Below are 12,859 nucleotides of genomic sequence, written 5' to 3'. Positions count from 1 at the left end.
TTATCTTAGTCAAAACACTTCACAAATCACTTAACCCTTTCACATGTAGGCATATGCTAGGGACATACAATAGCAGTTTCAGAGGAAGTGTCATCTTAGGCTTTCATACACTTATGCACCCAAGTGTGTTGGTGCAGATTTACTTGGTTTTGCTTAACCAAGCTTCCAAGTCTCCTGTGACTGGTGTATTTCAGTTTTCAACAGTCTAGTGTCTGCACATAACCTGAAGTTGCTGGGGCTTTTCCCTTGGAAAAAGTCATTTATTTGGTTGATGCCCCACCCAACAACCTGAGATGAGATCTGCAACAATAATCAGATGGTTAATGCTTGGTTTCCACCATCCCTTTTCACTCTAATCCTGACCAGACTCATTAAAAATGGCTGCTGCCTGTGTGTCTTTTCCAGTCCTGTGCTTCAGGTGGAGCATCCTAAAAAGATTTACAGCTGTCGGGTCTCAACTAGCAGGTCAGTAAAGGGCACTAGACCCTTCTGTGAGCTGTTATACTCATCACCATAGCATTTATGTTCATAAGAGAAACTCAAGTCCACCATCTGTCAGCACTCCTGGGGAGATGCCAGGCAATTGGAAGCTTTGCCAGCACGACACTGGTCTACAAAAAGGGCCAAAAGGAGGATCCGAGGAACTCCAGGCCTGTCAGCCTCACCTCCGTACTGGGGACGAATATGCAGCAGTTCATCTTGACTGTGCTCACACAGCAAGGGCAGGATAATAAAGGGATCAGGCCCAGCCAGCGTGGGTTCATGAAAGGCAGGTCCTGCCTGACCAACCTGATCTCCTTCTATGACCATTTGACCCGCATAGTGGATGAGGGAAAGCCTGTCACTGTGGCCACCTGGACTTTAGTAAACTCTTCGATGCTGTCTCCCACAGCATTCGCCTCAAGAAACTTTCAGCCTATGGCATAACCAGATGGACTCTTTGCTGGAATAAAAACTGTCTGGATGGCTGGGCCCAGAGGGGTGTGATAAATGGAGTTAAATCCAGCTGGTGGCTGGTCACAAGTGGTGTCCCCCAGGGCTTGGTACTGGGCCAGTTCTGTTTAACATTTTTATCAGTGATTTAGATGAGGGGATTGAGGGCATGCTCAACAAGTTTGCAGACAACACTCAGTTGAGCAGGAGTGTTGACTGGCTCGAGAGTAGGAAGGCTCTACAGAGAGAACTGGGCAGGTTAAATCAATGTCCAGCAGGAGTAGGGAAGTGATTATGCCCTTGTACTTGGTCCTGGTGAGGCCACAGCTTGAGTACTGGGTTCAGTTCTGGGTGTCACGGTATAGGAAAGATATTGAGGTCCTGGAGCTTGTCCAGAGAAGAGAAACAAGGCTGTTGAGAGGTTTGGAGGGTGTCACGGGAGGAGCTTGAGGGAACTGGGGTTGTTTAGTCTGTAGAAGAGAAGGCTAAGAGGAGATCATATTGCTCTCTGCAACTACATGAAAGGAGGGTGGAGTGAGGCTGGTGTTGGTCTCTCCTCTCAAGTCATTAGCAATAGAACAAGAGGAAATGCGCATAAGTGGTGCCAAGGGGAGGTTTAGATTGGATATTAGGAAAAATTTCTTTCCTGAAAGAGTGGTGAAGTGTTAGAACAGGCTGCCCAGGCAGGTGGTGGACTTGCATCCATGGAGGTGTTCAAGAAGCTGCAGATGTGGCACTTCAGGATATGGTTTAGAGGTCATGGGAGTTGGGTTATGGCTGGACTCAATAGCCTTAAAGGTCTTTTCCAGTCTTTTTGATTCTGTGTTTCTATGATTCTGTAATAGTTGAGATATATTTCCTATAGCAGTAGTGATTTTCTTTTTAAATGTTGGCCCTTTCAAAGGACACACAACAGCATGCATCTGTGACTTTTTGCTTTCATTTTGATGATGTGAATGCATAACAATAGCATTGGCATGCACTTAAAGACTTACAACTAAGTAGGTGAGCTTAATTAGTTGCTCTCAGTTCTACAACTAGCAAGTAAACAATAAAGTTGAAGGTCTGAGATTTTCAAGATAATAATAAAATAATTTATTCTGTTGATTCTTAATGAGATAAGGATATGTTAATTTTAAGAATAACTGGGTTTACCCTTGGAGCATAAATATGGTTGTATTACAGGTCTCAGTGATTTATCACTGCTCTAGAACTGCAGATCTAATATGTTTCCTTTTTGTAATTGCTCAGATGGCAGAGTGAGCATGGATTAAGGAGATGCCTTCTCTTATTTTAAGATGAAGCAGTTAGCTAAATCTATGTTTAATATATTGGGATCAGTCCTGAATAAATTTTCAGCAGACATAAATTATACTGTGCTTGCCTGCATTTATTTATATGATAATAGTGCTCTTTTAAAAATTAATTCACATATAATGCCAGTTTGCTTTGTTCAGATCCATATAATATTAGATGGGAACAGTTAAAGGCAAGAACTTAAATACAGGACTTTCAAAGACTCCTGCTAAGAGGCTCAGATGTCCTGGTTCCATACATGCTTTGTGAAAACGCAGTGGTAAATGAACACTGCAGGTAACTTCACAGTCAGTGGCTGGGAAAATGTTTGGAAACACTTGAGTTTTTTGGGATCCATCCTTAAGATCATATTTTCCCCCTTTTCAGGTAAAAGCAGGAGCCATTTGACAAGTCTTTACAAACTTTGTAGTCTCTCTGAGGAACATGCAAGTGGAAGCCCTGTTCCCTCAAGTGTTGGTTTTCAGTCCAACCTGTCTTATGAGCTGTCCTGGTTTTAGTCCCTAATCAGGTTCTGCTCATGTAATGGTGAGTAGGCTTTGAGAATATTCCTTCCCATTGCCACAGCTGTGCTTCTCATACAGTACCACTTGCAATTCATCACACATATTTCCTAGTCTGGGCCTACACCAGCTGTGATTCAGATGTTCTAATGTTCTTCTGAGTCATCGAACATAACTATGTCAAAATATGTTGAACAGAATGTTGTGCTTGTTTTTTCATCATTTTAAAGCATGTAATTAAGAAACATTGTGCTCTGCACACATGGCTGATAAGCAGTGCTGCAATTGAATGAGCAAGTCAGCCTAGGACATGATAAAAAGCCTCTGTAGTTATGGAGCTTGTCAGGACGAGTCGCATTATGATATTTAGAAAGCTGCACAGTTTTAAAAATGAGGTGTTTGGGCAGTTCCATCCTTCCTACAAAATGCTTAATAAGTTTTCCACAGCCATGTGAGAACCTTCTAAAGTACCAGATTGCTCTTTACTTCTTCCACCTTTAATACAGATGATAGAGTTTAACGTTTTGCAAGCAAAAGTAGTTTTTTGTATGAATTTCTGATTTACCGACCTTACAGAATTTTGACCGAAAGGAGCATGGCAATCTCCAAACCTTTCCCATGGGATTAGTTGAGTTAAGAATTTCTAAGGTTAAATTCTGCACCAATATGAGTTCTTTAACCAAATGGATTTATTTCACTTCCTAAATTCAAGTGATTTATGATGGTCTCTTATTTTATTTTATCTTATTTATTTTATTTTATTTTATTTTTTATTTTATTTTTATTTTATTTTAATTTTATTTTATTTTATTTTATTTTATTTTATTTTATTTTATTTTATTTTATTTTGTTTTATTTTATTTTATTTTGGTTTGCTTTGGTTTGGTTTTGTTTTATTTTGGTTTATTTTATTTTGGCTTATTTTATATTTATTCTATTTTATTTTAGGGGGGTTGTTTGTTTTTTTTCATTTCTGTCAGCTAAATTGCATTGAAAGAAACTACTTTCTTGGAAGTGAAATATTACTAATGTAGACAACACTGTTGCTAGTATGAAAAGGGTGGCCTGTTCTTTTGCTATGAGAAAACATTTACCAGCACCTTCCCCCTTCCTTGTAATTTGTCACTGACTTTTAAAAGCATTATTGCACTGTGCTCTGTTCTAAAGTTAATAAAATGCCCACTTTAACTTAATATGTTACAACCCTCACTGCTTTAAACCTCTCAAACTACAGTGAAGTCATCCCAGGGTGATACTGAAAGAGGAAAAGGATCTTGTAACTGGTAATGCAATAAGAGTGCTCTGTGTCCTATGGGATCTGTGCTGGATCTGTCTGAGCATCTGTAGGTCATGTCATGCATCCTGTTTCTACACTTGCCTTGAAATCTGAATACTGATATAATGTGAATCAATGTGATGGATGAGTGAAAATTCAGCCATCATTTTGGTCAGTGTTTCATACAACACAATTCTTTATAATAGCTTACTTCAATATGTCAGAGAAACAGAGACATGGGGTAAATGGAGATGTGCATCTTTTAGCTTACCATAGAGTGTCCCTTGACTTGTAACATCTCCTCAGCAACGGCTAGTAGAATATGATAAATTGCAGTTTGCAAAGTAAGGGAAGTAAAAGGAAGAGTCTTAGCATGTGGCTTAATTCTACTGTTGTTTTAAAAAGTGTTCAAAAAGCACATACCTCAGATTGGGAAACAGTAGTAGAATTGTGTAATACAGTAAGACATGAGCCAACCTGAGTGTATACAACTATACTGGGAACTATAAAGGAGAAAGTTCTTGGAAACTGGGAGAGAGGAGGACTTTTAACCTGAGATTCCTTCTAATCTTAATGTCTACCCTGCACTAAATTCAGTGCTGACGTCTTTAAATCACACAGAATCACAGAATGCTAGAGGTTGGAATGAAGGCTTGGGGAACACTTGCATTGCAGCCTGAAAATTATATGTGCATCATGCAGTTTTCAAGTGTAATTGTTATTCAAGCAGCTGAAATACTACCCCGGTTGTGGTAGCACAATGTTTTAGTGTGACAAGGAATATTAAAAGATGTGACTTTCATTTCAATTACATAACCTGACCTCAGTGCCAGGCAAGAGTATGGAACAGATCATTTTGAGTGCAATCACTCAGCACCTACAGATGGCCATGGGACCAGACACAGCCAGCATGGATTTGGGGAGGCAGGTCCTGCTCATCCACCTGATCTCCCAGGTGACCTGCCTGGTGGATGTGGGGCAGGCTGTGGATGTAGTCTACCTGGACTTCAGCAAGGCCTTTGACACTGTCCCCCACAGCAAACTCCTGGCCAAGCTGGCAGCCTGTGGCTTGGACAGGAGCACTCTGTGCTGGGTTGGGAGCTATCTGGAGGGCCAGGCTCAGAGAGTAGTGGTGAATGGTGCCACATCCAGCTGGAGGCCAGTCACTAGGGGTGTACCCCAGGGATCAGTGCTGAGCCCCATCCTGTTCAATATCTTTATTGTTGAAGGCATTGAGTCCATCATCAGTAAATTTGCAGATGACACCAAGCTGGGAGCAGGTGTTGATCTGTTAGAGGGTAGGAGGGCTCTGCAGAGGGACCTTGACAGACTGGACAGATGGGCAGAGTCCAAGGGCATGAGATTTAACAAGTCCAAGTGCCAGGTTCTACACTTTGGCCACAATAACCCCATGCAGTGCTACAGGCTGGTGTCAGAGTGGCTGGAGAGCAGCCAGGCAGAGAGGGACCTGGGGGTACTGATTGACAGCCACTGAACATGAGCCAGCAGTGTGCCCAGGTGGCCAAGAAGGCCAATGGCATCCTGGCCTGCATCAGGAATAGTCTGGCCAGCAGGAGCAGGGAAGTCATTGTGCCCTGTGCTCAGCTCTGGTTAGGCTGCACCTCGAGTACTGTGTCCAGTTCTGGGCTCCTCAATTCAAGAAAGATGTTGAGATGCTGGAAGGTGTCCAGAAAAAGGCAACAAAGCTGGGGAGGGGTCTGGAGCACAGCCCTGTGAGGAGAGGCTGAGGGAGCTGGGGGTGTTTAGCCTTGAGAAGAGGAGGCTCAGGGGAGACCTCATTGCTGTCTACAACTACCTGAAGGGAGGTTGTAGCCAGGAGGGGGTTGGTCTCTTCTCCCAGGCAACCAGTAACAGAACGAGAGGACACAGTCTCAAGCTGCACCAGGGGAGGTTTAAGCTGGATGTTAGGGAAGAAATTCTTCACAGAAAGAGAGATTGGCCATTGGAATGTGCTGCCCAGGGAGGTGGTGGAGTCACTATCCCTGGAAGTGTTTAAAACCAGACTGAATGAGGCACTTGGTGCCATGGTTTAGTTGATTAGATGGTGTTGGTTGGGTGATAGGTTGGACTTGATGATCTCAAAGTTCTTTTCCAACCTGGTTAATTCTGTAATTCTATGATGTAATTCTGATTAATATTGATTGCATTCATTCAAAATGCATATTAAATTAAAGTCTAAATAAACTTAGGTTTCTCAGTAATTTCATTATCTGCTTTACGCTATGTTATATTACATTATTTGTAACTACCTTAGTCGTGGGAAACTTGTAACCAGTTGTGCAGTATGGTCTGCTAAGTGTTTTGAACTGATCCAAGACACTGCTCTGCTAAAAGGGTTGCCTCATTCCTCTCTTGTACTTGTGCAAGATAATGCTGGTACAGAAAGAGAGAGAAGAAACAGAGAAATGTGCAGTCCCTTTGAGGCAGCAAAGAGGAATTGCATCTGCTTAAACAGACTGTAGAACATCCTTAGGCTCTGTCTCTCCTCTATAGGGTGTGTGCAGCATGACTTTCATTCAGTCAGAGTACTCTTAGTCTAGGGAGAAACACAACTCTGACAAAATACTGTCTGGAGAAATGTTGAGTGTGGTAGTTTGCACACTTCAAAGTTGCATGGACGACTCCAGTGGCTAAACAGAGCTTGCTTTGCATGTGTAAGTACAATTCTGTTCCTGAAAATGTGAATTTACTCCTGCTACACCTTGGAAGGATAGCTGAAGGTTATGTTGGGTACCTTCTAAGAGCTGAATCCAGGTGGCAAGCTGTTCCAGTTTCAGGCAAAGCCAATGTTACCTAGGTTTTCGTCTTCTTCCAATAAACTGACCACGTAGCTCACTGCCAGTTACCCTTTTCAAGCCATTTTCAATCTGCTTTTTGTGGACACCTTCTTTTCCAGCTAGGCTGTTGTATTAGATTGATTAACTCATCAAACTGTTAAATGGGGCAAGGTTTGGGACAGTACCTCATCTATCCATGACAGTACCTCATCTATCCATGACAGTACCTCATCTATCCATGACAGTAGGATGTATTCAGTAGGAATGTGTAGTAAGTAAGGAGTGGAAAAGTGTTTGGGATCAGTACTCAAGTATGACAACACCCTCGAGACATTTTTGTTGCAGCTTTTTGTTTGCCAAACATTTCACAACTTGTTTTCTCTTACTTTGAATGTTTCATTTTGAAAAGCTGAGAAGATAAAGGAAGCCAAAGCAAAAACATTTCATGACCACGTTTTTACAAATACTGATCTTTGTATTTTAATTCCAATTAGCTTGTAATTTCAAAAATCCATTACACTAAACCCCTTGTAAATCTCAGTTGAAATGGAAGTCTCGTAGGGAAGAGGTTGTCTCAGTCTGGAGGAGGAGAGAGACTTGATCTTTTCTATAACATTCCCCTGTGTGAAATTAAGGCACAAAAAAGGTCAAATATCAGAAGCAAGGCTATTGTGAACAGAACAGAGAAAGAGAGAAAAGGAAGAGAGAGGAAGAGGGAAAATAAAGAGAGGGAGAGAGCAAGAAAGGAATGATATTACCACCCCACCCCACCCCCCCAAGACACTTTTCTGACAGAGGAGGGGAGGTAAAGAGAAATGTCCCAGGGTTTGTGTTTTGGCTTGTGCTGCCCTCAGCCAGAGGAAGGGAGATGGAGAGAGGTTCATGATGGTTTGCCCTCCTCTGTGCAGCCTCCAGAGTGTAGTGTCGTCAGTGGAGTTCTTTTCTCTTACAGAGGGCATGGCATGGTCCCTTGGTGGTGGGGCATCCTGGACTGCTGCTTCCAGGCTGAGCCATGGTGGTGTTCCCTCCCATAAGCTGGTATATCTCAGGGCTATTATTCAGTCCTTTTCACCTCAGCTCCCCCCTGGCCTCTCACTCTAGTCCCATTGTCTTCCAGGTATTGCCTCCAAGGAATCCTGTATGCTTGCAGGGGTCTGCACTGGGGTAGTGCTGCACCCCCTCCTGTTTTCTACCTGTCCACAGCCCAATACACATCCTGTGCTTATCAGGCCAGGAGGTGATGTGTTGCTTAGTCTTTCCACCATCCTCCCCCTTTTGGGGTAGCTTGATGGGTAGAGCTGATCTTATCTTTGTGGCATTCCAAGGGTCTCCCACCACCCCCCTCCCCAGGCAGCTACTCTCTGGTGAGCAAAGGTGTTTTTATCTCTGTTGATTTACATCTACAAGAGAGGACTCTCTCAGAGCTTAAATAAGCTGTTTTGTTTATCTCATGACTGATATATTTTAGTTGGTTTGACTCTTTAGAGGGGAAGGTTAAAAAAAAAGAAACAACTCAAATATTTGCACAGCTTTACTGAAAATCAAACAGCAACAAGACCAAAAATGTTCTATTAGTCCACATTGGTAGTACCAGATTAGCTACTCAACTTTACTTCTGTAGCTAGGAAAAAGGTACTTTCTAAATTAAAAAAAAAAAAAAAAAAGCCTGAAAGACTACAAAAGTTTTTCTAACCCATCCCCTTGTTTTAAAGTATAGTTAGAATTTGGTGTCATTCTTTAAAAATGCTTCTCAAACCTTAAAGCTTCTTGTGATGGAGACTCAAAACCTCCCTGAAACAGAGAAAGTTTCTTCAAGTTTTGTGCTGATTTTTTTTTCTGCAGTGCAAGCCCATTAATTCTTCTCCTATCCATTGCAGACAACGTGAACAAACTGTTCTCTCTGCTCCTTGATGATAGGCTTCTAAAAACTGTTACTATGCCTACCTTTGATTTTCACCAATCTGGCCTGATCAGTTCCAGTTCCCTCAATCTTTCTTCACAGGTCATGTTTTCTGGAGCTCTGATCTCCCTTTTCTCTCAGGGTTTTTTCAGACAGTTCATTTCTCTCTTTGAAATCTGATGCCCCAAACATGGATACAGTATTCCAGCTAGAGCTTTGCTGTTGCCAAGCAGAGTTGAAGGATTACTTCCTCTGCTTTGCAGGCTGCTCTCCCATGCATGTCACACAACGGTGATTGCCCTTTTTTTGCAGCAGCACAATTGTGATTCTCCCTCAGCTTGTGATCTGCTGTATCTCCCAGACTGTCAGTTGCTGTTCCCTATCCTGAATGTAGCCCCTTCTGCCTCTCTGTACAGCATTTCAAACCTCTTCTCTAAGCAATTCTCCAATTTATGAAAATTATTTTAAGTTCTGGCAATGCTTTCCTGTTGCACATTTGTAGGCTTGATTAATGTGGTTTCTGTGCTATTGTCTTCTTACTAAACACTGCATATTGAGTTCTTACTAAACACTGCATTTTGTAAGAGACCACCAGTTAGCACATATTTTTTGTTGTTTAAAGGGTCATTAATAATAAGTCTGGTTATGGTCATTGGAACAGTTTTCACTTTTATAATACTTTGATCTAAACCTTGTTTCCTGAATTTGCTTGCAAAATTATTACATGAAATAGTGTCCAAAATCTTGCTGAAACCCAAATATAAGGCAACCAGTCGTTTTTCACTGTTATGGATTCTTTCACCCTCCTTACAAGCAAAGTAGACTGACCTGTGATTTGTTCTTGAAAAATTCATGTTGACTATTACTCATCTGCTTATCTTCCCATGTTTTAATTTTTTTCCATTTGTTTCAGTGCATTGAATTTTAGCTCACTCTCTATAATAAAAGACACACATGTACTAGCTGGCTGACATACCATCTTTGAGAACTTCTCAGTGACAATGAGTAATAATTCTTCCAGCTCTGGAGCCCTCAACACAGGAAGGACATGGACCTACTGGAGAAGGTCCAGAGGAGGGCCATAAAAATGATCAAGGGACTGGGACACCTCTGCTACAAGGACAGGTTGAGGGAGCTGAGATTGTTCAGCCTGGAGAAGAGAAGGCTCCAGGGAGACCTGAAAGCAGCCTTCCAGTACCTGAAGGGGGCCTACAAGTAGGCTGGGAAGGGACTGTTCACAAAGGGGCAATGGTTTGAAATGAGAGAAGAGCAGATTTAGATTGGAACAAGTTCTTTACAGTAAGGGTGGTGAGGCACTGCAACAGGTTGCCCAGGGAGGTGGTGGAAGCCCCCCTGGAGACGTTCAAGGTGAGGCTTGTCAAGGCTCTGAACAACCTGATCTAGATGATGTCCCTGCCTACTGCATGGGGATTGGACTAGATGAGCTTTAGAGGTCCCTTCCAACCCAAACCATTCTATAATTCTGTGATTTTGTAATGTGAATTCCCATCCAGAAGTCCTGACTGAAGCATGTTACTCTCATACCAGAATCCACTCCTCAATTATTTAGGTAAATCACTTGGAGACAGGGGTGAGGAGGGGATAATATACGTGGAAAAGGAAATGAGAACATTATCTCCACTTTACTATGTAATACTCATTTAAGAATGGCTGGAGCTTTCTGAATAATGAATGCATCTCAGTATTTCATGTCAGTGCAAAATGCTGTCTGAAGAGCAGTTACCGTAAATGAGAACTGAGAAACAGCTATTGAAAAATCATTATAAACCCTTAGAAAGTAGCTAATTTCAAAAACAAAGCATGGGTTTCATTTTTTTTGTAGTGTGGCTTTCAATTAGGAAAATAAAAAAATATTTCCTTTTAAAGTTGTCTTGAAAAAGTAACTAGAATAACTCTGAAATCTTCTCTCTCTTTTTTTTTTTTCACTCTGTTGCAGCTCTCAGACAGCTGTATAATGGATTACTATGAAAAATACAAGCACAGAATGAATGAGCTTGAAGCCTTTAATATGGTAAAAGTTTTAAGATTAATACTATTATTGTATGTAGGTGCTAGTCTAGAACAAAACCCTGTCAAGTTTTGCATGGAGATGGACTCTCTTACTCTGTGGTATGCAATCTCCAAAACAAAGCAGCTCCCCCTTCCAAACTTTGGAGCATATCCTATTCCAAAACTATATTAGGTGTCAGTAAAATAATAAAGTGAACACATGGAAGATTCTTTTTCAAGAGGGACTATTATGCTGGAAAATGAAATATCAGTCTCCTTTTAAACCTAGACAGGTCTCCATGCAGTTATTTAATAAAAATTCTTTATATTGAAATTCATTATTTCCCTCTTTAAAATTGCTCTGCTTCACATAATATCATTTTCTTGTTGGACAATGTCTTGAAACCAACTAAATAACATCATTTCCTCTCTTTATGGCATTCCATGTATTTTTGATCTCAAATATAATCTGTTTTGAAGATGTCCATCCCAGAGGGAAAATTGGCAAGGTAACATTTGTACAACAGGACTGCTAGAAAATGATTGACCTTCCTGGGATTTTCAGTGGAAGGGTAGCCATTTGGAAGTGTATTGTCTCTCTTTCATTGTAGCATCTGATCTTCCTTTCAGCTGAAGGTTGTTCTGGCTCCCTGCATAGAAGTTTTGATACTTCTGGATCGTCTTTGCTACCTCAAGGAGCAGGTATTTTTTTGCATTGTGTTTTTATGATACCTAAAGGCTACATCAGTGAAATGAGACTATTTCAGACCATTTATTACCGTGCAGACCAGAAGTCTCTGCTGCAGAGTTATTATTCTCATCATATTTGCAAAAGTGTAAACATTCATTCCATTTAGCATAAACATATGCCAGGCAGATGTTTTGATTTTCAGCAAAGCAGCAACAGTAAAGTTTATGTCCTTTTAATTGTATGGTAATTGCCAGTCAATAGACAGTAAAAAATAATTAAATATGCAACAGCTCTCATTTTATCCAACAGATTGTTATATTTAACCATTAAAAACAGTGTCATAAATGCTGAACAAACATTGTGCTGTACAAGTTAGATGCTTCCAAACAATGGATGTTAGATCATGTAATCCAAGAACTTTTTGAATGAGGTCCAAAATGTTTATGGTTTCCTTTTATTGTTTCTTAATTAAGATCAATGATGAGAGAGGGTGCACTTTTTTCCATCTCTATGGGTCAATTGAGGTATATTTGACTAGCATACAGCATAGATATATTTCACAAGTACAGACCTGGGATGTAATAAGCAAATGCTTCCACATTTACTCCATAATGATTTGTGTTGCAGCATTTCTTCTCACACTAATTTTCAGCTTGGCCTGTTTAACTCAGAAGCAGCAGTCATACTTTCTCTGCACCAGTAAACATTTTTTTTTTTTGGATAAATAATAATTTCCTAGGAGGAAATGGTAGCATCTTCCTGATTCTGCTGCGGGCCACAGTCAAAATACAATTTGAAAATGAAGATTAAAGTCATTCATGTGAATAACTTCTGAGTTTCCACTATAAACCTTTCATTTTAGCAGCTTCATTTTATCATAGGTAAAAATTCACTTTATTCTTGGAACAACTGAGTTGTAGGGAGTGTATGCTTTTGTTCTAACTGCTGTTTTTACAGAAGGGCAATTTGAAATAGTTAAATAATTATATATTTAATAATATTTAAATAATGATGTGTTTTCCCAAATGCCAACAAGTTATAAATCACTTAGAGATCTGTAGGGTTTCCAGCACAGGAGATCAGACTTGCTGCATTTAGCACTAATTTACCTTTCCTAAATGTAATATATGCACTGATTTAATCTTATGCTGGTTCATTCAACAAGATGTATTTAGGAAGGAAAAAAAACCCTAGAAATTATAAAAGCCATATGCAACATGAAGACCAGATCCAGCTGGCCTGATTCATTGGAAGTCAGTTCATTAGCTTCAGTAGTAGCATGTGCTGCATAAAATGAGTGGGACCTGATCCTAAATTTCTTTGCTCTGGTTCAACCAGAAAAAAAAAAAAAAAAGAAAGAAAGAAAAAAGCAAAGCTGTATTGATGAAGGGGGTGGTAATCATTTAGTAGTGCCAGAAATAATGTAATGAGTTT

General features: G+C 40.6%; 1 protein-coding gene across 1 annotated transcript in view; it reads left to right on the top strand.

Moving 5' to 3' along the window:
- Positions 1 to 12,859, top strand: part of METTL25 (methyltransferase like 25) — a 67,106-nt gene that overhangs the window by 53,932 nt on the left and 315 nt on the right. Inside the window, exons 10-11 of the mRNA XM_054399990.1 lie at positions 10,682 to 10,756; positions 11,365 to 11,436. Of these exons, the coding sequence (XP_054255965.1) occupies positions 10,682 to 10,756; positions 11,365 to 11,436 (147 nt within the window). The remainder of the gene's footprint in view (positions 1 to 10,681; positions 10,757 to 11,364; positions 11,437 to 12,859) is intronic.

This window comes from Indicator indicator, chromosome 3, assembly GCF_027791375.1.
Source record: "Indicator indicator isolate 239-I01 chromosome 3, UM_Iind_1.1, whole genome shotgun sequence".
NCBI classification, from domain to species: domain Eukaryota; kingdom Metazoa; phylum Chordata; class Aves; order Piciformes; family Indicatoridae; genus Indicator; species Indicator indicator.
This window is presented reverse-complemented; position numbering and strand designations above follow the sequence as displayed.